General features: G+C 41.3%; 1 protein-coding gene across 28 annotated transcripts in view; it reads right to left on the bottom strand.

Moving 5' to 3' along the window:
- Window positions 1–322: 322 nt before the first annotated feature.
- Celf2 (CUGBP Elav-like family member 2) overlaps window positions 323–25,851 on the bottom strand; it is an 860,969-nt gene continuing 835,440 nt past the window's right edge. For 11 of the 28 annotated variants that reach the window (XM_060372818.1, XM_060372830.1, XM_060372816.1 and 8 more), the window contains 4 exons: window positions 19,492–19,611; window positions 12,777–12,974; window positions 8,332–8,475; window positions 323–5,702 (listed from right to left, as the gene is read on the bottom strand). In XM_060372818.1, the coding sequence (XP_060228801.1) occupies window positions 5,575–5,702; window positions 8,332–8,475; window positions 12,777–12,974; window positions 19,492–19,611 (590 nt within the window). In that variant the 3' untranslated portion in view covers window positions 323–5,574. Of the gene's footprint in view, window positions 5,703–8,331; window positions 8,476–12,776; window positions 12,975–19,479; window positions 19,612–25,851 lie in introns of all 28 variants that reach the window. The other 17 variants (XM_060372807.1, XM_060372815.1, XM_021652777.2 and 14 more) reach the window with 7 other exon arrangements.

Raw genomic sequence — 25,851 nt, forward strand, 5'->3', positions numbered from 1 at the left:
GTGAGGGAGGGGAGAGGAGAGAAACATGAGTGGTCAAAAGACCGTAAAGTGCCTTTGCCAAGGCCAGCCCTGCCGGCAGTTCTTAGAACCGCAGGGACAAGGCAGATTGTCTTGGAGGCAGCGTTAGCGGCGGCAGGCGGTGCATAGACCAGGTGGGATGTGAAGTTTCCTTGTTTCCCGAATCAGATATTCACTTAGGTGGAATCGACTGTATCTCTTTACACAACATATGGAAAAAAACAGATACGTGCAACAGTGAGGTGTGTAGATGCGCCAACACAGAATGACCACCAACGATACAACACGCAGAGAGAGGAACAAGTATTAGGAAAATGGTTTAATATTGGAGACAGAAGCAAAAAACCGCATCACACAGTAACATACATTACAAAAATAAGTCTGACTGTTCCAGCTACACGGTTATGTTCACAATGAGGACAGAAGGGCCAGAAAAAACTTCCATCTAAACAGCAAAAAAGCAAACTCCTAAAGTTTAACTAATACATTTATCCACTTAAAGTGACTGAGTACTTCTAAATCTAATTATCTTATTGTGTAACTGCACAATACAGAATAAAAAGTGAAACTTACCGCTGTATTTTAAGACAAAATTCTAATGCTAGATATAAGCAAAGGGAAAAAAGAAATCAAGCCAAAGTTTTTAATCTTAAAAGAAAAGCAACTTTCTTTCTATCAACCAGAAATCAAACTTGAAATCAGTCATTGTCAGGGGCCCACAAGAGTAAGCCACAAAAATTTCCATTTTTTTTTAATCTCCAGTATAAAAAATCCCACTGGTACAAAATGCATAAGTACAATCAGTTGTAGAAATAGGAAAGCCTGCATTTTTGTTTTTTTGTTTTTTTTTTGGCTCAAATTCCATCAAACAACAAAATCCAAATGCATCAATAAAACAGAAACAATACTCAAATGGTCTTACAGTTCCCACTAGATTGCATTAACTTTGGCTTTTCTCAGACAATATTTAAAAACTATTTTGTAATTCTAAACAAAATGGTATTATTAATCTACAAACAACAATTCCCACAGCACAAAAACACAAATACATTTTTTGTATGACATTATTCAAAAGGTAATGAAACTACATTTTTTTTAAGTTTTATTTTTTTTTAATTAGCACTTAAGATAATAAAAACAGAAACAGTAAATGATTCCAGAGTAGCACAAGCCAAAGACCTAGAACCCCTGCGGTGACAGAAAGATGAACTTGTTACACCTCGGAGGCGTCTGATCAGAGTTCTCTGAGTGAGTTTTAAAAGACTATTCTCTACACTTGATTTTTCAAACGCAGTTTCCCTGTATTTTGTCTTCCGGAAACAGGCCCTGTGCACCCTTGCAGCTTTTTCCTTTTGATATTGAAAGATAAAGGACAGTTTGTCTCTGAGGAAGGTTCTCTTTCTAACAGTGAAACATGCAAAACCAAAAGCCTCCCCCTCAATGTACTGTCTTGGTTGCCTGCAAAATCAGAAACATCAACAGAAAGTGCCTGCCTGGCCCGAGCCTCTGGGGAGTTAGGGACGGGGACCTGACTGCGGGTGGGTCAAGAGGAAGGAGGGCAGTTTGCTTCCATGGGAAAATAATTATCAGATTCTTTTTGAGATTTATGTCACTGATAAATGAGCAGATTCCGGATGCGATGGTCTACGAAATACAACTGGTATTCTCTTGTGTTTCTACATGTACCTACACACCACCACATAGTAGAGACTGAGAAATGTGTGTGGCCACTTTGTTAGTAAGCTGAGTGCTGCAGAAAGTACAAAATAGCCCTCAAGGATGAAGGAAGGCCCCGGCAGTAGTAAACAGGTGTGGGTAACACGGATCATGTCACTGGAAGTGCACGTGCTGTAAGGAAGAAACTGTTTTTTGCATTGTGAGAGGCTAATCCTTTCCATCTCAGGGCTATCACGTTCACACACACATTAAACCAAATGGGGTGGGTGAGAAGGAAAGGGAGCTGAGCCAGAAGCTTGCGGGGTATGCTTTCCCAGGGGCTGGCTGCATGTTGGGGCTGGACGCATGACAGTAAGGTCTGTCAAAACAAGACATCTGTTCATGTGAAGTCAGACTCGGAGGAATATGGCACTTGAAAAAGTGGCAGCAGGAACTAGTCCTAGTATTTGGTTAGTAACTGTGGTAAAGGGCACAGCTGAGCTCCTCTTAAATGGCCAGCCCCTTTAAGTGTGTTCACCCTAAAAAACCAGAAAGGCATGGAGAGGCCGGAGGCTCTGCGTGCAGCCACCTTGCATACGCAGGTGTCAGCTGGAGTTCGAGAATCCCTAGCATAATGGCTGATTCAGCATTACTTAGGAGTGTTTAAGAAACAAATGCAGAATTCCTTGAAAGGCTGGACTACTATAAAAGCCATTTAACTGCAGGGAGTATGAAAACACACTAGGACATACCGTGAAACCTGATCTCAAAAAGCAAACATCGTCTTTAGGGTTTTTGTAGGGGCCGAATCTACATATTTTTATTTTTACCTTCATAGGCCTTACTCAATCTTTTAAACTTAAACTAAAGAAGCAGAGGAGAACAGGAATGCGGGGGAAATAAAAAAAGAAAATAAAAATGGTATAGGAAAAAGACTTAAAAGTTTTTTTGGGTGGCTGGGGATCTCAAAGAACAAAAATAACTCAGAAGATACAGATGGGAAAAAAATTCCAAATCAAAAACACCCCCCAAAAAACCCAAGGATGACAGTATAAAAAGTTACCAACATTCCAGATAGCTCTGGGTAGAAAGGGTTAAAAGTTCAAAACTTTCTCACCTTAGAGGTTTCCAGATATTCTGAAGAAAATACATGTGAGGGCTGCCTTCACAGCACTGCGTGCAGAGTGGTTAGAAAAGTGAGACATGAGCACTTATACAATGTCTTACAAAAAACAGCATAGAGAAATAACAAACAATAACAATTTCAGGCAACAAGACCACAGAATAGCAAGTTAACAAACTTTGTAACCTTTTTTTTTTTTAAATATTAGGGATTTATACAAAACACATAATAAAATACCCATGTTATCAAATTACTTCTCACAAGAAACACACCGAAGCTCTAGGAAGGAAGTACCTTTGGAATTTGGCACAATATAGTTTTCACTTTTTTTTTCTTTAAAAGAAAAAACAAAAACAAATCACATTTTGCTGAACACAAACACATCTAATAGTTCACAATAAACAAAAGTGACACCAATGCTTCTCAAGCCAACACAAAACTTATTCTGGAATAGTTTTTTTTTTTTCTCTCACATGAAATTTTTTTTTAAGCAAACAACTTTTTTTTTGAAATTATTTTTTTTTTTTGTTTTCAGTAAACCAATTCTAAGCTTGTCTTATCAACAAATAACATTAAGACCTTAAGACTCATGATGAGACCACAACTTAATCCACAGAAGCACCAACGTGACGCAGTTTACAGTAACCTTTCTCCTGTACATTGGAACAGTATAAAATATAGGTCATTTCATGTGCATTAAACCATGGATTGTCTAACTGTGAGTCAGTTCAGCAAAAGGTGACACAAATAGGTAGCATTTGCCCCAAAACAGGGTAAATATTTTTTCTTATACTAATCTACAAAAAGTGGTTCTATATATATCTTAATGAGAAAGTGAGCCACCTAAAATGGCCTTATCAAAAAACTTTACACTGCCTGAAAAATGTAAAAACTATTACAGACCTCTGGAGACTTAAAATCAGACAGTTTTGTTTTCTCAAACTGTTTTTGGAAGTAGTCTGTTAGAAACCAACATTCTGTGTCCCTGGACACATATTGCTTTGTCACCAGTGACCGGGCAGAATGCCAATCCCTGTGTAATACTTTCAAGTCTGTTTTATGAAAAGAAAGAAATAAGAAAGAAACATTTTTGCCACAGGTTTTTTTTTTCCTATAATTTGTCTAATAATTTCAGTCTTGCATGAATGCAGCAATGTTTTTCACATTGACTTCCCAGAATTCATAGCTAGATGAGGTCACATGCAAATTTCAAAGGTCAAAACTAGATCAAAGGTCAGTAGGAGAACCAAATATGATGTGAGGTCAGAAAGACATCAGAAACAATGACGGGACGATGAAACTTTTTTGAGACGCCACAGGGACATGCTAGGCAAACGATGAACTAACGGGCATGGAGATGTCTAGGGAAAAAACAAGGAAGAGTAAAGTTACACAGAATCTACGCAGCAGCAACAAAATCACTTTCAAGGGTGCAGGAGAAAAACTAATGCAAATCTTAGGTCTTCAGGGAGTCTATGAGCCATTCACATAATTTGCATTTCTTACACTCTTTTTCCACAGCACAATGAAACCCCAAGAGAATCCATCTGGAGAGAGTGAGAGGGGATGGATTCTGGGTGCTTTGGGGTGAAGGACTAGCAAGGGACAGAGGAGAGGGTCCAGTCTGAACAAAGGTGACATAAGGGGAAGTCAAGACAACTGAATCATAAACTAGATAATGGAAATTACAAACAAAATAATCAGACAGATACAAACAACAGGAGGATAAAGCATGAACTTTAGGTCTAGGGTTCAACGGTGAAAAAAAGCCCATTCCTAGAACAATTCCTCTAGAGACTACTTCAGAAGGTTCTAGCTAGACAGAGAACTGCTCTTTAGGTACCCAATAAGTTAACAATAGGCAATAAATAACTTCCATTATTTCTGAGGCAGTAAAAATTTTGTATAAAAATAGAAATGCTTTTTTTACAAATAAAATTTACAGGCCTGTGGCTTTCTTTTTTATTTATGTATTATTTATGTATTTATTTATTTATTATTAAATTTATCTTTCAAGAAACATCAAGTATTTTCACTCATTTTTATTTGATTTTTTAAACCCTGTAGCTTTAAGAAACAGATCTCTAAATCTTTTTTTACATTAATCCTTTCTAAAAACAAAAATAAAACAATAACAAAATAGACAACCAGTGTAATAATCTGACCAATAAATGTCATGTTTCTTTGAACCCTAAAATAAAATCCTACTTATATTAAAACAAACCAATGTAGTGGGAGGATGTTTTGTGGAGTTTTAAGTGCTTCTCCTGGCTTCTCCCTCTGCTGGGCCGCCACGTTCACTCTAACCGTGGGGCCCTCCGAGGAGCGGGCGGGCGGGCAAGGAGGGGTGAGCTCCCCAGGCAGTGCTCTTGGGGCACCAGTGGTTTCAGAGTTAGAATTGCACATTAGTGTTTGCTTGCCTTTTAAATTCTCAAGATGTCATTTATTTCTTTATATGTTTTTCTTTAAAAAAAGCAAAACAAAAAAGTTTTAAAAAGGAGTAAGGATATTAAAATCGCAAAACAAAGGAGAATACAGTGGCACAGTTGGAGGAGGGATTTACTCAATAGAAACAAGGTAGCCCAGGTTTAGCTATGGCAGATTGGGAGAAGGGGGCATGAGTGGAGGAAATGGAGGCCTTATTGTAAAATAACCGTCTCTCTTGGTACAAGTTGCCATTGTGGTCCCTCCTCTGCCTTCCCTGTTGAGAACAGGCTGGCTTGTGGGACTTACCCTAAGAAAGCTAAAATAAGAGCAGGGAACTTCTGGGGCTAGGATCAGTAAGGTTTGCTGTCGTTTTTGGAGCGCTTCAGCTGCACCTTCAAGCGTTTCATGCCGATCTGAAAGCCGTTCATAGCCTGGATTGCAGCTTGTGCAGAGACTGGATTGTCATAGCTAACGAAACCTGGAAAACATAAAGGGGAAGGAGGTAGGGAGGTCAGGGTGAAGGGGAAGCCAAGTAGACAGTGGGGCTGGCGGGCTGGCGGCATAGCGTGGCTGCAATGCTGAGAGGTGCCAGTCCCAGGGTCTGAGCTGGGCTCTGCTGGGTTTATGCTGTCCCATGCATGCACAATGTATGCCTGTGGACAGCAGTGGAAATACCCACTGGCCAGGAGTGAAAAAAGCTGGCTGGACTACAAATTCTCCATGTAGGACAAAAACCCTCCCCACAAAACTAAAACTGAGTTGCTCTAGGAACTCTGTCCCTCTGTTTAGTGCTCTGAAGTCATACATGGTGTAACCCACCCGACCCTGCCAAGGATCCTTTGGAAAAAATCCTCAGGGAGAGAGTAAGTACTATATAGATGTACTATGTATCCATGTACATTCACAGACAGAGCCTACACAGGGTTGGCTGCTTCAGGATGAGTCACCCACCAGAGTAACTGACTTAGAATAATGTACACTAGCTTCTTGTCTCGGGGCTTAATCACAGTCTAAACATAGCCCAGTTGTTTGCAACTACAATAAGCCACCATCAGAGACAGGTCATGCCTGTTTCTGAAAAAGAATCAATGATATTCTACAGAGGTTCAGGAAGAGAAAATTCTGGTTACTGAGTTTGTTTTAACAACGGAGTGAGAGGCAAGTCAGGAGCACACGCGTAGCTTGGTTCATACTGAGTCAAGCCGTGAGCTTATCATTTCAGGGCTTTCAGGGGCAATAGGAGGCTATTCCATAGACTGATTTTCACTTCCAAACATCAGCAATTTGGAAGATTGTAGCATTTTCACCTCTATGAAGGTTTAAAACTAAGAGAAAATTCGTTTACAAACCAGTGGAGGGAGCAAAGGACATGAACATACTTTGAGCAGAGTTCTCAGTTGGCAAAAGTGGACAGATGGTATAAAGCAGGAAAGCTTTTCATATGTAGGCTATATTGCAAAAATGATTGTTTAAATTTCTATTAACTCTAATTCCCAGTAAAAGTAATCTCAAATCCAAGACTTTCATTCTGATGTGACTTCTCCTTCTCTCTGGGTCTCTTAGGTAGAGGTGGCAAGATGATTAAAGAATGGAAATGGGTCAAGAGTGAGATGGATGAAAGGATGGGTTTATTACGACAAGCAACTCAGCAAAGTGGGAGTGTAAGACACACAGACTCGCTCACTGAGAAACTTGGGAGGCAAAGCTTTTAAGACAAATTGAAAATACATCCCTCATTCTCACAGCTACAACTTGTCTTATCATGAACGTATTGGTTAAGTAGTTTGTGGATTGACAAAATCTCTTTCCAAGGTTATGTTTCCTCAAATCACAAACTACAATCCCTTTTAGTTTCCAAATAAGCTTAGAACAGTAATGAAGCTATGAAAAATGTCGCTAAAAGCCTTGCCTGGGGAAACCTTCCCACAGGTAAGCTGTGGCTCTCATACATGTACACCAGTTTTCATGGGGCTCCGCAACTGTTCCAAGGGAATCTTTACAGTTCCCACAGAGAGGGGCTGTGGGGTTAGGCTTTCTCCTAGGGTAAAAGCAGTCACTGGAAATGGTGATGCATTAATTCTTCTAACCCCTGAGGTCTAAGTTTTCCTGGATGATGAAAGAGCTTAGCAGCAGAGCTGTAGGAACCAAAACATTATCTACCAGTCAACTAAATAAAGTTTAAATTTCTGGCTATTTGAGAACCATCCCTACCTTATTTTCTTTGTAGCATATATATTCCTATTTTTTTGGGGGGGCCATATCTTATTTTATAAGATGTACTGCCTCCCACAATGTGAATTATTAAATTGTAGGGGTGATATCGGCAAAATGCTGTGATGCACACTGGGCCAGAGCTTGCTAAACAAGGCTCTGAACACCCCAACTTCTTTGGGGGCTAAATCAATTTAAAAAATAAAGCAGTCATGGATTTAACAAATGCTGTCCTTGTGGTATAGAAATACGGGGACACAAATTTTCATTATTTTGTGGAAAAAAAAAAAAAAGATGTTCCCTTTGGATAGAAGGGCTGTGAGGGCAGCCAGCTAGGTGTTTTGGAGTGTTTGGTTAGTACTGGTATATTCCTGTGCTCTGTGCCTACTCAGGCAGCCCTGGACAATCTTATAAGCCCATTATAATTTTGTTGTCTGTAACCATGGGATGCACCCACTGCTAATCCTTAGTCTACAGAGATGCAGTGGCAGCAGCCTAGCCACATCCTGCTTGTACGTAACAAGCCCTGATATAGTGTGTGAGCTGCTTGAAACTGCAGGAGTAAGGCTTGGTATCAGAATTCTAGCAGTGCTCATCTGTGGTAGTACAGACTAAACATTCCTGGCTCCATCTTCAGGGCTGGAAGAAACAGCTACTGCTCTGTGGTGAAAGAGAACCAGATATATAGGAAGATACTGTAGAACTCCAGTATAGAATATTACCTAACATAAGGGAATGCCCCCTTTGTACGGCTCTTCCCCCTTTTCTGATTAAATAACTTCGCCCAAATCTGTTGACATGCAACTAGAAGGTCAGGCGCTACCACCACGAGGAAGGCCCTATCCTGACTCCTGACTGGGAAACCTGCAATATTTAGCTAGGTTTCTTTTGCATACCAAAACACTTGCTCAGATTGGTCTGTTTGTCAATGAAGACTTTAGCAGAGATAACATTTCCAAAGGGCATGAACATCTGCAGAATGTCCTGGTCTCCAAACTCCTGTGGAAGGTGGTAAATAAAGAGGTTTGCCCCCTCTGGACCTGAAGAGGAAGAAAAAATCAGAGTAAGGTATCCCCCAAGTCTCAGTCCCCAAAGCCTCTTAGGAATACTTCAGTCACAGGCAGGCTAGTTGTTTGGCTTTTTCTTATGAAGAATGAGTAGATGGGGAATGTTAAGTGCTGGGATGGTCTTCAGGAAACATTCGTCCTCTGAAAATTTCTAATTAGCAGTAGGGGTGGGTGGGAGGTGGGGCGTGCTCTAAGTGGCTTCTTTTTCATGGAGAATCTCTAGATCACTTTAGCTGAACATTTGCACTCATCCCCACGGGGGCAAAAAGTGTAGTAGTGGGCAGGGCAGGGGTAGAATTTAGGAATGAGTTACTCCTGGGAGGCCATGCTTCATGTGTGGATGATCTCCTGAAGTAGAAGGGAATGCTCTTTGCCCTCTAAGCAAACTGCAGCATTTCAGAATGATGAATGCAACAGCAGTTAATGCTTCTCAGGTTTCTCAATCGCTTACTCAGTTACTCAGCCAGTCTTGATTAGGCCTCTCTGCGCACACACACTCTAACAGTCATCTGTATCAGAATGTGGCAGGAGTCAACAGTAGGAAAGGTGTCTCGAGCCTTGCAGTTTGGGTGGCTTTTACAGCTCTGAGAATTAGCCTTGGGAGTGCAGTAGATGCCAGAGCTTCTTCAAGAATGAGTTAAGCAAAGCTCTCCCCTTTCCATGGAAACATCAGAAACCAAGGGAGAAAGGAAAAGGGTTTTCTTAGCTATCCTGCTTGGAAAGTTAGTTTTAAATTCTTCACTGAACTCAAGACTCATCTACACAAGAGTTGTATAAAAGTTAAAAGAACAAAAAAAAAAGGGTACCAGATGTCGTTTGACAGAGAGAGGATAAAGTTGGGATACTTCTTGGATGCTGCAAAGAAAAGAGCTCACAGAAGTGGGAAAAGGACATGTGTTCCTGACTCTCACAGGAGAGGGAACCTCTGTTCCAAGTGGTCATCATGGGTCAGGATCCTGCAAGTTCCCTACAGAACTCCTGCAGTGGGGAATGAGCTCTATGTGTGTGCACAAGAGGAAAAGGAGGATAAAAGAACTTTGAGAACTATGTGAATTGGCACATCTTTGTCTGCCCCCAGAAAATTCTCTTAAAGAATGAGACTTTATTGAAACCAGAGATGAAGTTATTTCTTCTTTACTTAAAAACATGTCTACATTACTATGTTGTTATGGATTGTATGGATATATCTGTAATACAGCTCAAGGGAGGCAGCCTGTTTTAAAGGAAGACAGTTGACACGTGTCCTTAACTGTTTTCTTGTCCTAATATCGATAGATGTGAACTCAAATGCTGGAAATGGGTGTGCTAAATGCTACTGTACCATGTGCGTTTTTAGTAATAGGTATACTACTAGTCAAATGTGTGCCCAGATTGAGAGTGCCTTTGAAAAAAGGATTTAAATGCTCCAAGAAGGATTAATGGGCCCAATTAGCCTTGTAAGGAAGGTTGCTACTCCTGAAGTCTGAGCAGTAAGTGCAGTCTTAATGATTAGGACAGACTATGTGTGCCTGAATGATCACGGCAATCCAGAATGCTACATACATTCTGAATGTGCCCATGCCAGAGAGAGGGAAGCCACAAACAGTGAGACAAACAAAAAGAAGTCCTGGTTCTTTGTTTATTATCTTCCCAGGGACAAATTCCAACATCTTCATCACCCTCTTCTGACATCCCTTTACCAAGAAGCATTTTGACCTTTTAACCCTCCCAAATGGAGGGAAAAAAAAAGCAGTTTCATATAGAAAAACATTCACTATATGTAACTGATGCAGCTGATACCCAAATTAACATAAATTCACGCACGCACGCACGCACACACGCACGCACGCGCACACACGCACGCACGCGCACACACACACACACACACACACACACACACATGCATGGAATCCTGTTCAGAACTCACCCTTTGTCTGTGCATTTTCTCCTAGCACACCTCCACTGGCAGTTGTGCTACATTACTGGTCCCTACAGGCTGGTTGTTGTGTATTTCTTACAGGGTGCCCAGTGTAGCACAAAATCTTGAGGCATCTATCTGTCAGAACAAAGCTACACTAAAGTACCAGTGCCAATTGGGGGCCCCAATGACTTGTGGGTATAAAACTTGCCTCCTGTAAAGGGAGAGAGATGGGGATGTATGAGAGTGGCCAGAGGGGGTTCACAATGGCATGAAAGGTGGCAGAATTTCCTGATATTTACATCTGTTGGAATGCCACAGTCCTTCACAAAATTTAGCTATGGAAAAATTAATTTAAACAATTTCTTTGCCAAGTCTAAATGGCTATTTTTTCCTGTGGTGAAAAGAGTCCATGACTACATACCTCAGGGAACATTTCAGCTCAACTGAAGGTCGGTACAAGGACAGAGCTGTAAGTTGGGGAATCGGAAAATCTGCCGAGTAGGACACCTGTCTTCCCCCTCCTTGCTGCAGTTTGTATTTGAAATTACATTTTACTTAAACTAACGATAGATAGGTGACATTCTTGACCTAGGTTAGCCGGATGAGAAGGTGATCATGAGAGAGGTATGAGAAGGCAAGAGACAGGGCTGGAGAAAGGTACAAGCAAACCAAACCAATGAAATGAACAAACCAAAAGCTATGGCTAGTACCAAAAATAAAGAGCCCTAAAGCATATCACTGATAGCCAACATCCCTAAATTAGAGTTAGGGCTTGGCAATCATGACTTCTAGTCAAAGATAAGCAGCTTATGGCAGTGGGCTGAGGTGAAGTCATTCAGAAAAATGTTCTTATGTGGCCCAGACTTTAACTGATTTTTTTTTTAAAATCTTTTGGTGGCAGTTATGTCTGGGTGACAAAAGTTATATTGTCCTGTAAAGCCATGCGGGTAATGGAGAGAACCAGCATTCTCTGGAGCCATTTAGGAGACTTAGCTTGGTCATCTTCCAGGTTACCTCCTATGGCACTTATTTCTCACAGTGACTCTCAGACCCTACAGGGACTAAACAAAGACAGGCTTTCTTAGGGGAGACCTGTGATATTCATAAAGTTGGGTCCCTTCCAAATACCAAGTGAGACACAGTTGTCCAAGCAGCTACGCATGCTTGAAAACCTATGAAAGATGTCATAGCTGAGAGGAAAGGGAAGGAGGGTTGAAATAATGAGAAGTAACTTAGGTTTCGTTTATTCTTTTCTTTTTCTCAAGATCTCTATGCTCTTTGTCAAAGGAAAATTTATTTCCTACTTTTTTCACACTTTTAATTGTAGCTCCTTAAAAACTCCTAACTTTGCAGAGTAAAACTATGATATCGCTTAGATTACCAGATTCTTTACATTAATATCCAAGCAAAAGCAGTTTGTAACTATGGAGTGAGGGTAAAAGGGAGAGAAAAATAAAAACAAAAAAACTCTTCTCTGATTTACCTTTTTCCATATTCTGAGTAAGTCAGAAAGAAAACAGCACACTGCTGACTTCTTTAAAGCAAGTTCAGTCAGCAAAGAAATTAAAACAATTGCGTGTGGTGGTGTACCGCTGTCAGAGTGGCCAGGAGGCAGGGCCAGTGAGACTGGCACACATCAAGGGCAGCCTGGGCTACAGATGAGACCCTATGTCAACAAACCAACCAATAAAACAAGAGAATAAAAAAGAAGGATAAACTACCTTTTTCTTTTTCTTTTTTTTTTTTGAGTAGGCAATTAACCGTTTTATAATTAGCTTTAATTTAGTCTAAGTGCTAGCTTTCTGAAATGTATCCTGCCTGACGGGCAGAACATCCAGGCAATCCATCACTTTCTTCCTTTCTCAGAAGACACCCTCCCCTATAGACTAAGTCAATTCTAGCGGTGGGCTCCAGCATTAGTCAGAACCATTCCTTACTGAGAGGCACCTACACAACTTCAAGGGATGTGGACACCAAAAGCATGGGGAATTCAGAGGAGGTCTTCCCTCACACCAGCCTGACGCAAATGGTACCCTCCCAGTGAGGAGAGAGAGACCGAGTGCTCATGCTAACCAGGGAGAGGAAGTTCTAGGCATTTTTGATGGTAGCAACTAGTAAATAATTTTCTGTAAACAGCTGATGGATGAGAACTTCTTCAGGGGTAAGTGAAAAACTGAAGAAAAAAAAAAGAGATGGACAGAAGACTGATAAAGGGCTTGCTTGAGACTTTTTTTTTTTTTTAACATGAATACTAGAAATTAGGCGGGTGATTTCCCTTACGGCGCTGGTTCGAGCCAGCACCTCCTAGGCATGCTCTCAAGGCAACCGCAGGTCTGGCTGCCCCGCCAGGCCCTGGGTGCAGGTGGACACCTACCTTCCTTCTGGCTGCCTGCGGCACTCTGCTGTTGCAGCAGGCTCTGGCTGTACAAAGTGGGCAGTGCAGCTGCCGCATACTGCTGAATTCCTGAGTAGGCCTGGGTGAGGGCGTCCATGGTGCCAGCCGTGCCATTCGTCAAGCCTGTGGCGCCAAGTCCTCCATTCAGAGCCGCCATACCTGAGAGCATTTGAGCAACTTTACAAAAAACCCAACAATAGAGAAGAGAAATAGCACTTATTCATTAGTGCTTTCCAAAGGAAGTCAGAGAATCATTTGACACAGTACAACAGCAAGTGCATGCAGCTCACACACCAGTTAAACCAACAGAAAACAAAACATGACACATATGAAGAAATAAATCACAGTGATGTGGAGAAAAAAAAGAATTAAGCAATGACCACCCTCCCTCCCTTCGCCAGTGAGGTGCCGTAGTCAGACAGAGCCACTCCACGCAGTGTGCTGCTGGCAAGTACCACTGGGGTCTTTTTGAAATAGATGCCTCTGCTTCTTTAGATCTTAGAAGCATGTAAAGGAAAGCCCAAAGCCAACGCAAACCACAGCTCAGTAGCTGAGGCCTATCATATTCGTGCGCTGCCGTCCCCTGACGAGGCTCTTAGGCCATGGGTGGTTCGGGAAGCCCGGCGGCAGAGAAGCCTTCACACTCAAGCTGGGTGATGAGGAAGTGGCCGAGCAGGCAGGTCTTCCTTTCTAAACACTCAAGGGACATTGGGAGGGACTGGGGCCTCAGGAGTATGTAACCCAGCCGGCTCAGAATTGGCGAGCAGGACACCTCAAGCTACTACGGAAGATGTGTGTGTCTGTGTGAGCACACAACTTAGAGTAAGCAGTGTCAATGTTTTCTAGTGAACTGCAGTGACACTGTCTATAAGCTGGATTCTGGCAGCAGCTTGGGGGATGTGAATGTAGACTGGTTTGTGATTTTGTTCTTGTATCCAGGCTGTTCTATTCTGGCTGCTGACTGTGACATTTTCCTTCAACACAGAGTCAAAACAAACAATGCTTCATGGAGTATGAACTTTCATATGAACTCAGGAAATGGAGTTAGCAACAACACAATTGCCTTTGGTTTCCTTTTTGATTAGAAAGGCTTAAAAAAAAAAGGATCTGTTTCTGAGTAAGAATTTACTAGAAATAATGCTAATCTTGATGGCAATGGAGGATAGTCACTATGAGACGCTTGCAAAATCTGAGAAATCAAGTACCAGAAGCAGTTAACAGTCCCATTAGCGTTACCCGCAGCCCTCAAGGAGGAAGGGCAAGGGGAGACGTCCTGTTCACACCATTTGTGCTTATGTTAGTTGGACAACTTCATCTTTCAGACTAAAAGGAAAACACGGGAGCTACAAAGTCGACGACTTAGCAGTGGAGGACCTCCCAGTGCTTTGGGTCTGGGTTTTCTATTGTGGGGCTTAAGGAGACTGAACTAGGCCTTGAGGAGTGGTACAACAGTGTCTTCATAGAAGCCGGGTAAGGAAAAGTCTGTCGACCTCAATAATGAAATACTAGTCCTTGGAGAAAGGAAGTAATTTGAAGTCATTCAGCAGGCACAGAAGCAGTCAACTAAGAGGTGCTGGTCAGAAGAGGGCCCACTGCACCTGCACTGGGTTCTTATTACAAGGAAGCCTGTTCTCCTCTATGCCGTCAGAAAAAGCGCAGCGAGTGAGTTTAGAGAACATTTGTCCTCTTAGTCACCCCAGCGATTCCTCCACACTAGCCAATCACATTTGCCTTACTGTGTCTTCTCTTCCCACTCATCCCTATTGTTGTGGCTGCCAAAGGGCTGAAGAGTAATTTTCTTTTTCCCTTTTGGTTATGTTTTATCCTTACTGCTCAGTAAGTGTGTGATCCTTCTGAGAGGGCTAAAGGAGTGTGTCAGACAACTTGAAACCACTGGAGTGCTTCTTTGAGTAACACAACAGGCATTAGGAATGCAGGCCATCAGGTGTGAACTCAATTGCTTTACAGGACAGACTTCCGGAAGAATTGTGACTTGCCCTCTGCCCCAGAGTGAGTGGTTTCCTGTGTACACAGAAGCCTTTGGAACCCTGGGTAACCCAGCTGCCTGACACGGATATGCTGAGGCCTAAGCTTCACTCTAATGAATGCCTCCACATCTACCTGACACTCCACCACAGCTTGTCACATAAGTCCCATACCTGGAGCCTTCTTAGGTTGTACCTTTAAATTCTCCCGTTTTGTCATTTTCTACCTTTTAAAACAGATACAGAATGAATCCTCTCAGAATATTGGAAGGAGGTTTCAGGAACGAATAGAGTATGTAGGAGGCCTGCAGTTTCACCAAACAACAGTCCAGCTTAGTCCTCATTCTTCTGGGTAGTATTTTGCCATGTCTGCTTGTATTCTTCTACTATACTCCAACCAACACTTACTTTCCAGAAGCTCTGCTTGCTGCTGCTGCTATGTGTGTGGAAGACAACTCCTAGCCTTATGTGCCTGGGGACGGTTACAGGGAGGCATGAAGTAGATGACGTGTAATTGACCAGGTGTGGGGGAGACGGGTCAGAAGCCTGTGTAGAGGCTTGTGGGATAGTTGGTCTTCCCAGCCCAAAGCTTCCCTCTTCTATGACATAAATCTTTTGAATGAAGAATAGGAGGGATGAAAAAGTTCTTTCAAACACAGATGCATTGAGAATATTTAGACTATCCTGGAAAATGACATGGGTTAACCAAATTCAAGGATTAACAGGTAAAGGAGCGCATGGGAGTGTGTGAAGAGCTGTCAGAGGAGTTCAACTTTTGAGAGCAATTCTTATTACCTGATGTTCTTCTAATCAGTTCAGCTGTCAGCATCTGATTACCTCTAAAAGCCTTGGATAATAGTAGCAGAGGTTTGAAGAAAGTTTAGTTGAATAAAATAGGTACATTTGCAAGACTAAGGCTTTTTTTTTTGAGAAAGATGAATGGATCAATTATTTTTCCTATTCATCTATGTTCTCATGCATGCTATTTGGACAAAAAAAAAAACAAACAAAAAACAAAAAACAACAGCCTGGATAAAATGATAGGTGTGACAAACCTCTGTAAGGGAGGTCTGGGTAGTTGGCCTGATAGTATAGTTCGTATGTCACCTGACTACTAAATCTTTTACATTTAATTACTCTTCAGAGGTCTTCATTTACAGATCTAAATTAGTTAAAATGGCAGCCACAGCCACACATATGAACAATTATTCTTGTTAGCACTGTGGAGATGGTACTAGGTAGAACTAGAAGGAGGGTATCATAAGCAGACTACATTCATTTGCCAGCTGCTCTTGCAGGTGATACAGATCACATAAAAAGAGAGAAAAGTAAGGAATGCATTAGAATAGGTTTATGACCCCTTGACTGAGGTAAGTTTTCCTTTGAATAGATGACATGTAGCCTGCTAAGCTACAAGCCAATAAACGAGGATCAGGGGAAAGCAACTGGAATTAGGTAAGATCCTACCTATGTTGGCAAGATCACAATTGCAAAGGTGTTTGGGTTGTGCTCCGGTATGAAATGGCATTCATCTTTACAAACTTCTAGCAGATAGATGAAAACAATGATCCACAACATAAATAAAGAGCAGGATAGGCTAGGGTAATATGCTTAAATCCTCTCTTCCTTTATCCACAGAAAAGAATTTCAAAATCACTCTTCAACAAGTATTTTGACTCATTACAGTAAAAGAGCCATAGTTTTATGAACAATATGTTTAACCATGTGGGAGAATCACACAATTTAAACAAAAAGATGCATTTCACTTACATTTAGAAATAACTAATCAGGGAAAGGCTCTTGGGTAGATAGATCTGCACAAAGGATTTTTCATCTTAATTTAGATATTAATACATAAAACACAACCATAAAATCTTCAAACTATCTAGATGTGAGCCCCAAATAAGTCATGTTCTTTTTATCCTGTTGGTCTCTGGCTTTATTTTTAGAGGGCTGTACTTTTTCTTTTTTTTTAAGCTTCACTCATTAATATGTAAGGTAAAGGAAGGAAAAGGTTTTTCAAACAGTTTAACCAAGCAACTTATCTATGAACCCTTTTAGTAAGAGAGGGGCTGGCCTTCTGGCAGGGACGAGCACCAAGTGTAGGTTAAGGTGTGTCATCTACCTATTTTTTTTCTGGATGCTTTGATCATGAAGAATAGTTGGTTCTACTCAGAACACCAGAATCCTCTCATTATTGTAGCCATCACACCATACAATAACCATTTCTGGGACATAGCTGGCAAGGAAACAATATGCAAATGTCTTAGGAGCTGACTGTCTAGAAAAGTACTTCTTGATTACTTTAAGAGATTTAGCTTCAACAGGTGACATCATTTCCTTTGAGGAAGACTGAATTAGAGAGATTCCACCTTCAAAGGGTTTTCCTTAATATTCAATGAGACAAGCAGTAAATACTCCCTCTAGGTTGATGCTGAGGTGTTTAGATGTTTGCACTTAACACTTAGTAATCAAGAAGGAATATGTTTCCATTTGTGTATCATTTTTGTTTAATTACACATTTTCTTCCTGGTTCACACTGACTGGTAGGTAGGGATATACGAAATTAAGAGCATTCTTTCTTAACTTGTCAGGAACTATGCGTATTCCTATTAGCCCACTTACAAAGGATGAAAAATAGCAACTCAATTTATTCAACTGTTGTCCTTGCCAGCGCAAACTTTGTGTAACATATGACCCCACACAAGGACAAGGTGTGGTTTCTCATCATTCAACAAAGGTCCCCTTGGGCCCTCACAATAAAGATGGGAAAAGCCCAGCAACACAAAACAAAGCAGGTGCACAGGACACGGACGAGAGGACACACAGCAGTCATGAGCACGTGCTGAGGAGGACAACCATTCCCACTGGCCTGTTACTCTGCAGACCAAGGACAGGCTGGCGATCAGATCAAAGTCCTTGTTTGAGGGGAACTAGGCCCTGGGGCAAGAGAAGCAGCATGAGGGATGTATGCGCACCCCCGAAACCCAGGTGAAGGGCAAGTGGGCCGGCACTGCTGTGGACAAGGTCAAAAAGAGGAGCTGCACCGGACAGGACTCAGGCCTCGAGGCTCCTAGGTGGCTGTTGAAAAACGTAAAAGCTGGAGGCAGTTTTAACTCGAATAAAACATTCTGGCTGTCACAAGTTTACCAGTCCATGTACTATATGGCAATTAAGAGCTATGACACATGGAAAGAAACTTTTTTTTCTTTAGGGTCAGATAAAACTCAAGTTTTTTTTTTTTTGTTTTGTTTTGTTTTGTTTTTGTTTTGGGGGAGGTGTTGGTCTCCCTACAGCATCTAAAAGAAAGACTTAAACTGGAAGATTATCTACTTATTAAAGTGCTGTTTTATTACCAGGTTTATACAAGTTAATAATTATGCAGATGCATTTTAGACTCTTTAAACTTTTTGCTACATTTGTTTAGTGTGTGAGAGAGAGGCAGAGAGAGAGAGAGAGAGAAGAACGCTGTGGAGGTCAGAGGACAGCTTGTACAAGTGTGTCCTCTCCTACCAGGTGATCCCTCAGGGGTTGAACTCAGCTCGTCAGCTTTGGCGGCAAGCACCCTTACCTGCGCCAAGCCATCTTACTGATCACATTTTTTTTTTCAAATTATTACTTTGAACTTTTAAATGTAAACTAGGATTTTTGCTTTAAGATAATTACGATAGTGATCACTCAGTAAAACAGTTCAGTACTTACTGACTCAGAACTTAAAGTGAGGTAAATGGCCAGGACTCATTTATTAAAAATGTAAGCAGGCAGTGTTCCATTGCTTGCGTCATCTGGCAGACAAGGTCCACAGAGCAGAAACTGTGTTGGATGTTATGGACCTCCTGGGGAACTAGGGTGACCAAATAGATAGACGGGCAGGTTAGATGTCCTCCTTGTGGATGAGGCTAGTTTCCCTAGTGCAGAGGCCCACACTCTGTCCTCGAGTGTGACTCCTCCTCAGGCCTGGGCACTGCCCCGCATGCGTGTAGGTATCAGCAGGTGGCTGCGCGGGGCAGGCAGTGTCCTCTCTAAATGAATCAAGTGTCATTTGCTGAGCTATTGTCCAGATCCTGGGTCCCCGCCATAGCAGTCTCTACTGTGGGGCAAGCATAACTCTGGGTACTTAATGAAGACACTTCTCATTCTAGCAATACCTCCCTGCCACTCACGCTTATTTCTGGCTTTCCAATGACTAGGTTTTGCTCCTACACTTGTCCGGAATCTTTGATTTTTCAGGCTGCAGGGTACCTTTGATATCACTGGACCCAGAATTTTCAGTTTTCGGGTGGAGACTGCAGGCCAGCGAGGGAGCGGAGCTGCTGGAGCTCTTACAGCTGGCTGGCAGTAGAGCTGGCACATGCTTCCCAGCTTCTACGCCATTAACTTTTCTATTAGAATACCCTGCCTTGCAGCAGGACTGAGAAAACCAACACCAAGTCAAACTTCTGGATTTCAGGTTCCATCTGTCAAACCACAGCCATCTAAGGATTTGAACTTATGCTGCACATTGAAAAGAAGCTGGGGTGGGCTGTGGTTGGTTTATTTTGAGATAAAGTCGGGGGCGGGGATTTTGCCTATTGAACCATGTGCTCCTCCATCCCAAGTTTTAGTTCTCCCCATTTTAGATCCTTTTTAGTCAATTCTGGCTGACTGTTTCTGGAGAATTTAGGGGAAGGCTGTCCACCAGAGCAGCAAATACTCACTGTTTATGGTACCTGCTAGTGCATTAATATTATTCAGTCCGACAGTGGCTCCAGCCAATCCTTGCAGAGTCCCAAGAGAGGTCAAGGAATTCATGGCTGCACCAGCAGTAGAATTGGGGGTTGAAGCAGCCACTGAAAAAGAGAGAAATGGAGAGAGAAAGCACAAGATGAGAGCCAATTGGGTTGTTGTCACTAACAGGCTTACCATGGTGTCACTTAGGCACCTGTGTTTTTTTTCCTTAAAGTTTTTCTGTAAAAGACAAATGGGACTGGACTCAGGCCCCTTGGTACTTAGAGTTGATAACTGAAGAGATGACACGGTGAGCTGCGGTTGTAGCTCAGTGGTACTGACTCACCGAGCAAAACCTTATTTCAGTCCTCACCCTGCAAGAGCCCACCTCTACCTGTTTTGCCAGCAAAGTGAGTGTGCTCCTTGCTGCTTCCCGAGGGGGAAAATCTAAATGACAACTCTGCAAGTCTATGTTATCTGCTGTTAATCCCACTGTAGGAGACTCTCGCTCAAATTTATATGTTGAACTACTTTGCTCACCAAACTTTCTTTAGCTGTATCTCAAATGCTCTTAGATGTATAGTCACTGGATGATACATTACAGTTTACATTTCTAGAAGCATTGGTTATGGTCATTTCAATAATCAGTTGCTTTTCTAACTTTTAAATCCTTTCTATAAACATGTTAGCTTTACTTCCTTTCTGTTAATGTTCTAATAACAAAGGCCTTGGATTGATCTAAATACATTGTCCAACTCTGACTCTGCTATTTGGTTTTTAGAAGATTTTTACTGCGTAACTATTTATATGCTTGTGAGAGTATACGTGTATATGTTTGTTGGTACTCGTAGAGACCAGAAGAGGGAGTTGGATTCCTTGTAGCTGGAGTTATAGGCATTTGTGAGCCACCTAACATGGGTAATGATATCTGAAGCCCAGTCCTCATGCTGGAGCATAAATATGACTTGTAACGACTGAGTCATACTTCCTGTCCTCTGGTTCATACTCTTGGTCCTTGGTTTAACTGTATTTAATGATTTCTGAATGTGAGCTTTAATACTATTGAAAAATTATTTCTGTAAGACTCTCTGCACTCTGCCCAAAGTTTGGCTGTGAGTCTCAGCATCTGCTTCAATCCCTATTAGGTGGAGTCTTTCAGAGGACCCTCTATGATAGGCTCCCATCCTGTTTCCTCTATTAACACAGCTTCTGGTGTCTATCCTGTTTGCCATTCTGAATGAGATTTAAGCATCCTCCCTAGGGTCCTCCTTAGTGTTTAGCTTCTTTAGATCTTAGTATGATTAGTAGATTTTAGTATGGCTATCCTAGATTATATGGCTAATATCCACTTATAAGTGAGTGTATGCCATGCCTGTCTTTCTGTTTCTGGGTTGAGGGGGGGTAGAAAAACATGGAGAGGACAGGAGCCCCACAAGGAGACCAACAAAGCTAAAAAATCTGAGCCCAGGGGGTCCTGCAGAGACTGATACACCAACCAAGGACCATCCATGCAGAGGACCTAAACTCCCTGCTCAGAAGCGGCCAGTTGGCAGCTCAGTCTCCGTGAGGGTTCACTTCTAAGGGGAGCAGGGGCTGCCTCTGTCATGAATTCAGTTGCCTGCTTTTTGATCACTTGCCCCTGGCGATGCAGCCTTACTAGGCTAGAGAGGAAGAGGATCCAGGCTGTCCTGATGAGACTTGATAAGCTATGGACAGATGGCAGGGGAGGAGGACTTCCCCTTTCAGTGGACTAGGGGAAAGGGATAGGGGGAAAAGGGAAGGAGAGTGGGACTGGGAAAAGTTGAGGGAGGGGGCTTCAATCGGGACATATAATAAATAAATTGTGAAAAAATTAAAATTAAAAAAAGTTATTTCTGGAGATCTTTGAGGTCTGGGTTGAAGACGGATCCTTCAGGGATGATGTCCATTTAATTACACAAAGTACTAGAGGAAAAGACATAACAGAGACCTTTTCAGGTGGCTTTTGATCACCTATGTAAAGTTTATGCGAGCGCCTGTTTACTACTTGACGTTCTCAGAGGGAAATACCTATAGCACTAAGTTTTTTTTTTTTTTAAGATGTATTTACTTTATGTATATAGTGCTCTATCTGCATGTACTCCAGCATGCCAGAAGAGGGCACCAGATCTCATTATGGTTATGAGCCATCCACACGGTTGCTGGGAATTGAATTCAGGATCTTTAGAAGAACAGCCAGTGTTCTTAACCTCTGAGCCATCTCTCCAGCCCATACATATAAGCTTCCTTGTATTCTTTATGCACCAGGAGTCTTTGAAAAATTTTGCTTAAGTTTTTCTAATTTACCAAATGCCCCTAAGGTGTGATAGATATATTTATTTGAAACAGAGATGGGAAAATTTAAGCCAAAAGTGCTACTGGGAACAAAAGTTCTGTTGATAAGCGATTTTAAAAGTAGGCTGATAATTCATAGCTGATGAAGCAGCAGGAGAGACAGTTCAGTGTCTTCCTGGGGTCAGTGCATTCCTTAAGGACTAGTTCAAAGATTACCCCTAAAAGGGCTTGGCTTTAATCAGATCAGACTTCAGAGGCCATGAGCAAAAAAAAAAAAAAAAAACAAAAAAACAAAAAAACAAAAAAACAAAAAAACAAAAACCAACCAACCAACCAACACCCCCAAATAAATAACAACCAAACAAATACCCCACCCCCCAAACTACAAATGTGCTAAGGCTAAGAACAGTGGTTGTGATGACAATAGCTAGGAACCTAACATATCAGGCAAAGAGGCAATAGAAGAGAGCCATAGGAAGAGAGAAAGAAGGAAAGAAAGAAAAGGAAGGAGAGAGAAAGAAAGAGAGAGAGAAAGAACGAACAAATAAACCTGTCACTCATAGCCCAAGGCTATGCCTTTTGAGGAGTAATATCAAGGGCACCATGGCAGAGCAACAGTCTTTAGTACCCTAGTCTTTCTTTTTTTTAAACTACCCTAATATTGCTAAGTTGCTAAGCAAATATACAACCAAGAAGCCAGTTTGGGAATAAAGGATGAGGATCAGGATCCAGAGTTTCTCTATTATTTATCTAAAATGCCTGGCTGTTAAGAAAGCATCACAGTATAAGCCAAGAAATAAGATGTGATGCATACATAGCAAAAGAACAGATAAGAAGGGTCCAGATACTAAGATTTAGCAGGTGAAGGAATCAAAGAAGACATTAAAAAGCTACTCAACTAAAGGAAATCCTGCCTAAAGAATGGAAAAAAGGTATGCCAATGTTTCATCATCAAAAAATGCTAGCAAGAAGACAAAGAATATGAAAAAGAAAAATCCTACAGTTGAAGAATAAAAAGCTGCAATAAATTATTTCACCATAGGGCTCAAGAGCAGACATGCACCTATATAAGAATGAGTGAACTTGAAGCTATCAAAAACTATATACGTAAAAACTATATACATTCTGAAGAACTGAGAGAAAAATAAGCGTGAATATACTAACATATATAACTCAGGGCAAAAGGTGAGAGTAGAGACTAGAAAAATGTTCCAAAGCAGGATGGCTAATAATTCCTCAAATTTGATGAGAGACATTGACACATTCAAGAAAATGAACCAATTCTAAGTACAATAAATTGTCACAAAGGACCAGTATCTAGATATATGAGTGTAAATACTGAAGGTCAAAGACAGAGGAAATTCTCAAAGCCAAAGAAAAAGATCATTAAACAAGGAGCTTCAAGTAAGAGTCACAGCTGACTTCTCAGGAGAATCAATGCATTTACAATAGGATAGTGTCAATGATGGAAAAACCAAAACCAAACTAAAAGTATATCCAGCAAAATTATCTTCCAAAAATGCAGAAATAAAGAATTCCCAGATCAAACAAAGAAACAAACAACAAAAATACTTCACAGACACCAGATGTGCTTATAAGAAATAATCAAAATCTTTAGGTTTACAACAGATCGTAGGTAGGTATCAACACACATATATACACACACAGAGTGAAAGTAATTAGAAAGTAAAATAGTTTTCCCTCTTAACTAAGTAAGTAGGCTAACATGTATATAAATGAATGATTAGGTATGTGATATAAGAAATGTAATATACTTGACAATAACCAAACAAGGGAGGAAGATGGAGAGAAATTCTATGAGGGCTAGGAACTTAGATCTTGAGAATGAAGAAAGCTAGAAATTGCAAATAAGATTATAAATACCCTATAAATATAAAGATTTATTACTTGTTCTCTCCTTTATACAGTTTCTTTAAAATAAAAGATTATGTAAAGTAATTAAAATTTGTTGCTAGGTTTTTAACATACTGTTCATATAAATAACATTTAAAAGGCTGGAAGGAAAGGAATTATATAGAAGAAACATTTCTTTATCTTACTGAAACTAAGACTATAAATTAGAAGTATGTTCTGATGAGATAATTTATATTAGGTGCAGTTCCATGAGCCTTGTGGAAGAGTTGGGTGAAGAACAGAGGGCCCTGAAAGGGGGCAAGAACTCCACAAGAAGACCAATAAAGTAAACTAACCTAGCCCATGGGGGTTTACAGAGAATAAACCACCAACCACAGAACAAGCATGGGCTGAGACCTAGGCTCCCTACACGTATGTAGCTGATGGGCAGCTTGGTGTTCAGGAGGGTCCTTTAGCAAGTTGAGTGGCTGTCTCTGACAGACTCTGTTGCTTACTTTTGGATCACTTTCATTTAGGCGGGCTGCCTTGTTTGGCCTCAGTCAAAGAGGATGTGCTTAGTCATGCTGTGACCTGTTGTGCCAGGGTGGGTTGGTAGGGGGCCTCACCTTTTCTGAGGAGAAGGGGAGGAAGGAAAGGGGGAAAAGAGTGGGAGGATAGGACTGGGAGGAGAGGAGGGAGGGAGCTGTGATCGGGATGTAAAATTAATAAATAAATGGGAAGAAAATATAATTTATGATAATCATTAAGGTAATAACATTTGAAAACATGAAAAAATAATTAAATTAAAATGTTGTATTAGTAAATATTCATTTATTGTAATATATACTTAATGTAAAACCATAAAAGACTAGAGAAACAAAAAGGCATGTGACAAAAAAAGAAAAAAAAATAAAAGAACACACTGAAATTCAACTATATTTGTAGAAGTATTAACTAAAAGGTAGGCATGCTCAGACTGCTTAACAAAAATCCCCAGCTGAGATTTAACCATACTAAGTAAGGAGGCACACTTAAGATTCAGAGACATAAAATAATCTGAAAATATAGATGTTCCTTGACATCCATGTATCCTACCTGCTACACAGCACCCTATGAACATCCTGGTTCAGCAACACAGCTAGAGGCCTGCTGTTTTTCCTATGACGATGCGGCCACCTGGCAATGTGGTTCGCTGGTGCTGTTCCCATGGGAAATACGGAACCTATACATCACTAGCTCAGGAGAAGGTGAGCTCAAACTCTTAAGTATGATTCCCACTGAATACACACCGCTTTCAGAAGTGGATTCATAAGTCTGAGAGGACCGAAAAGATCTATCCTGTCAACTGCAGCCGTAAGGCACTGCACTGGCTAGACTAATAAGAGATGAATATAGAACTACCCCAAAGAGAAATACATTGGCCTAACTAACCTCTTGCATTGCAAAGGAGTGTCATATATTTTCACAAAACCTGTACTTCATCAGTGCCAAAGAAAACCACGGGGAATATGTTCTGATGAACATAGTCAGCATAATGCCTATACGACAGGCACAATGGACAGTGCCTATCAGAAGACTGACTTTACTCAAAGCCCATTTTTTCTTCTCTTCCTCGCATTCCTCAGAGTAAAGAAGTGAATGAAAAACAATAGGCTGAAACGGGAGATAATCCTCACACAGTCCAGGAAAGGAACAGAAAGCAAACTTGGAGGAGGTATGGAGGAAAGAAAATCTAGGCTCTTGGTCGTCTGACAATCATGTTGCTAGAAGCTGTTTGCCCACTGTCTGCCTGTGGTCAACTACGGGGGAATGTAGGGCAGAAGGAAGGAGACTCAGCAGCAGCATACTTTAGACACTGGAACTGGCAGGTTCCATGACTCACGGATGATTTTAGGGGGTTCTTTAGGTCTGAGAGGTGAGTTTGAGAGAAGAGGCCCTCCAGCATCAGGCAAGCCTGGTTCAGGGAACACAGATGGTCAGGAAAGAGCGGTGGGGCCACGGGACCATTCTGCCACGAGCAGTAAAGAAGCAGGGTGCAAGTCACAGGTCTGCTTACACCTTGTTTTTCTACTTCATTAAAAACAGTGCCTGGGAGTGACTACAGTGAGTAGACGGAGCACACGCCTCACTTCTCAGGGCACTGTTTTGTTTTTGTCGTAATTTCATTATTATTTGGAAATCCTAGTAGATGAAGG

This window comes from Meriones unguiculatus, chromosome 19 (assembly GCF_030254825.1).
Source record: "Meriones unguiculatus strain TT.TT164.6M chromosome 19, Bangor_MerUng_6.1, whole genome shotgun sequence".
In the NCBI taxonomy this organism is placed as follows: domain Eukaryota; kingdom Metazoa; phylum Chordata; class Mammalia; order Rodentia; family Muridae; genus Meriones; species Meriones unguiculatus.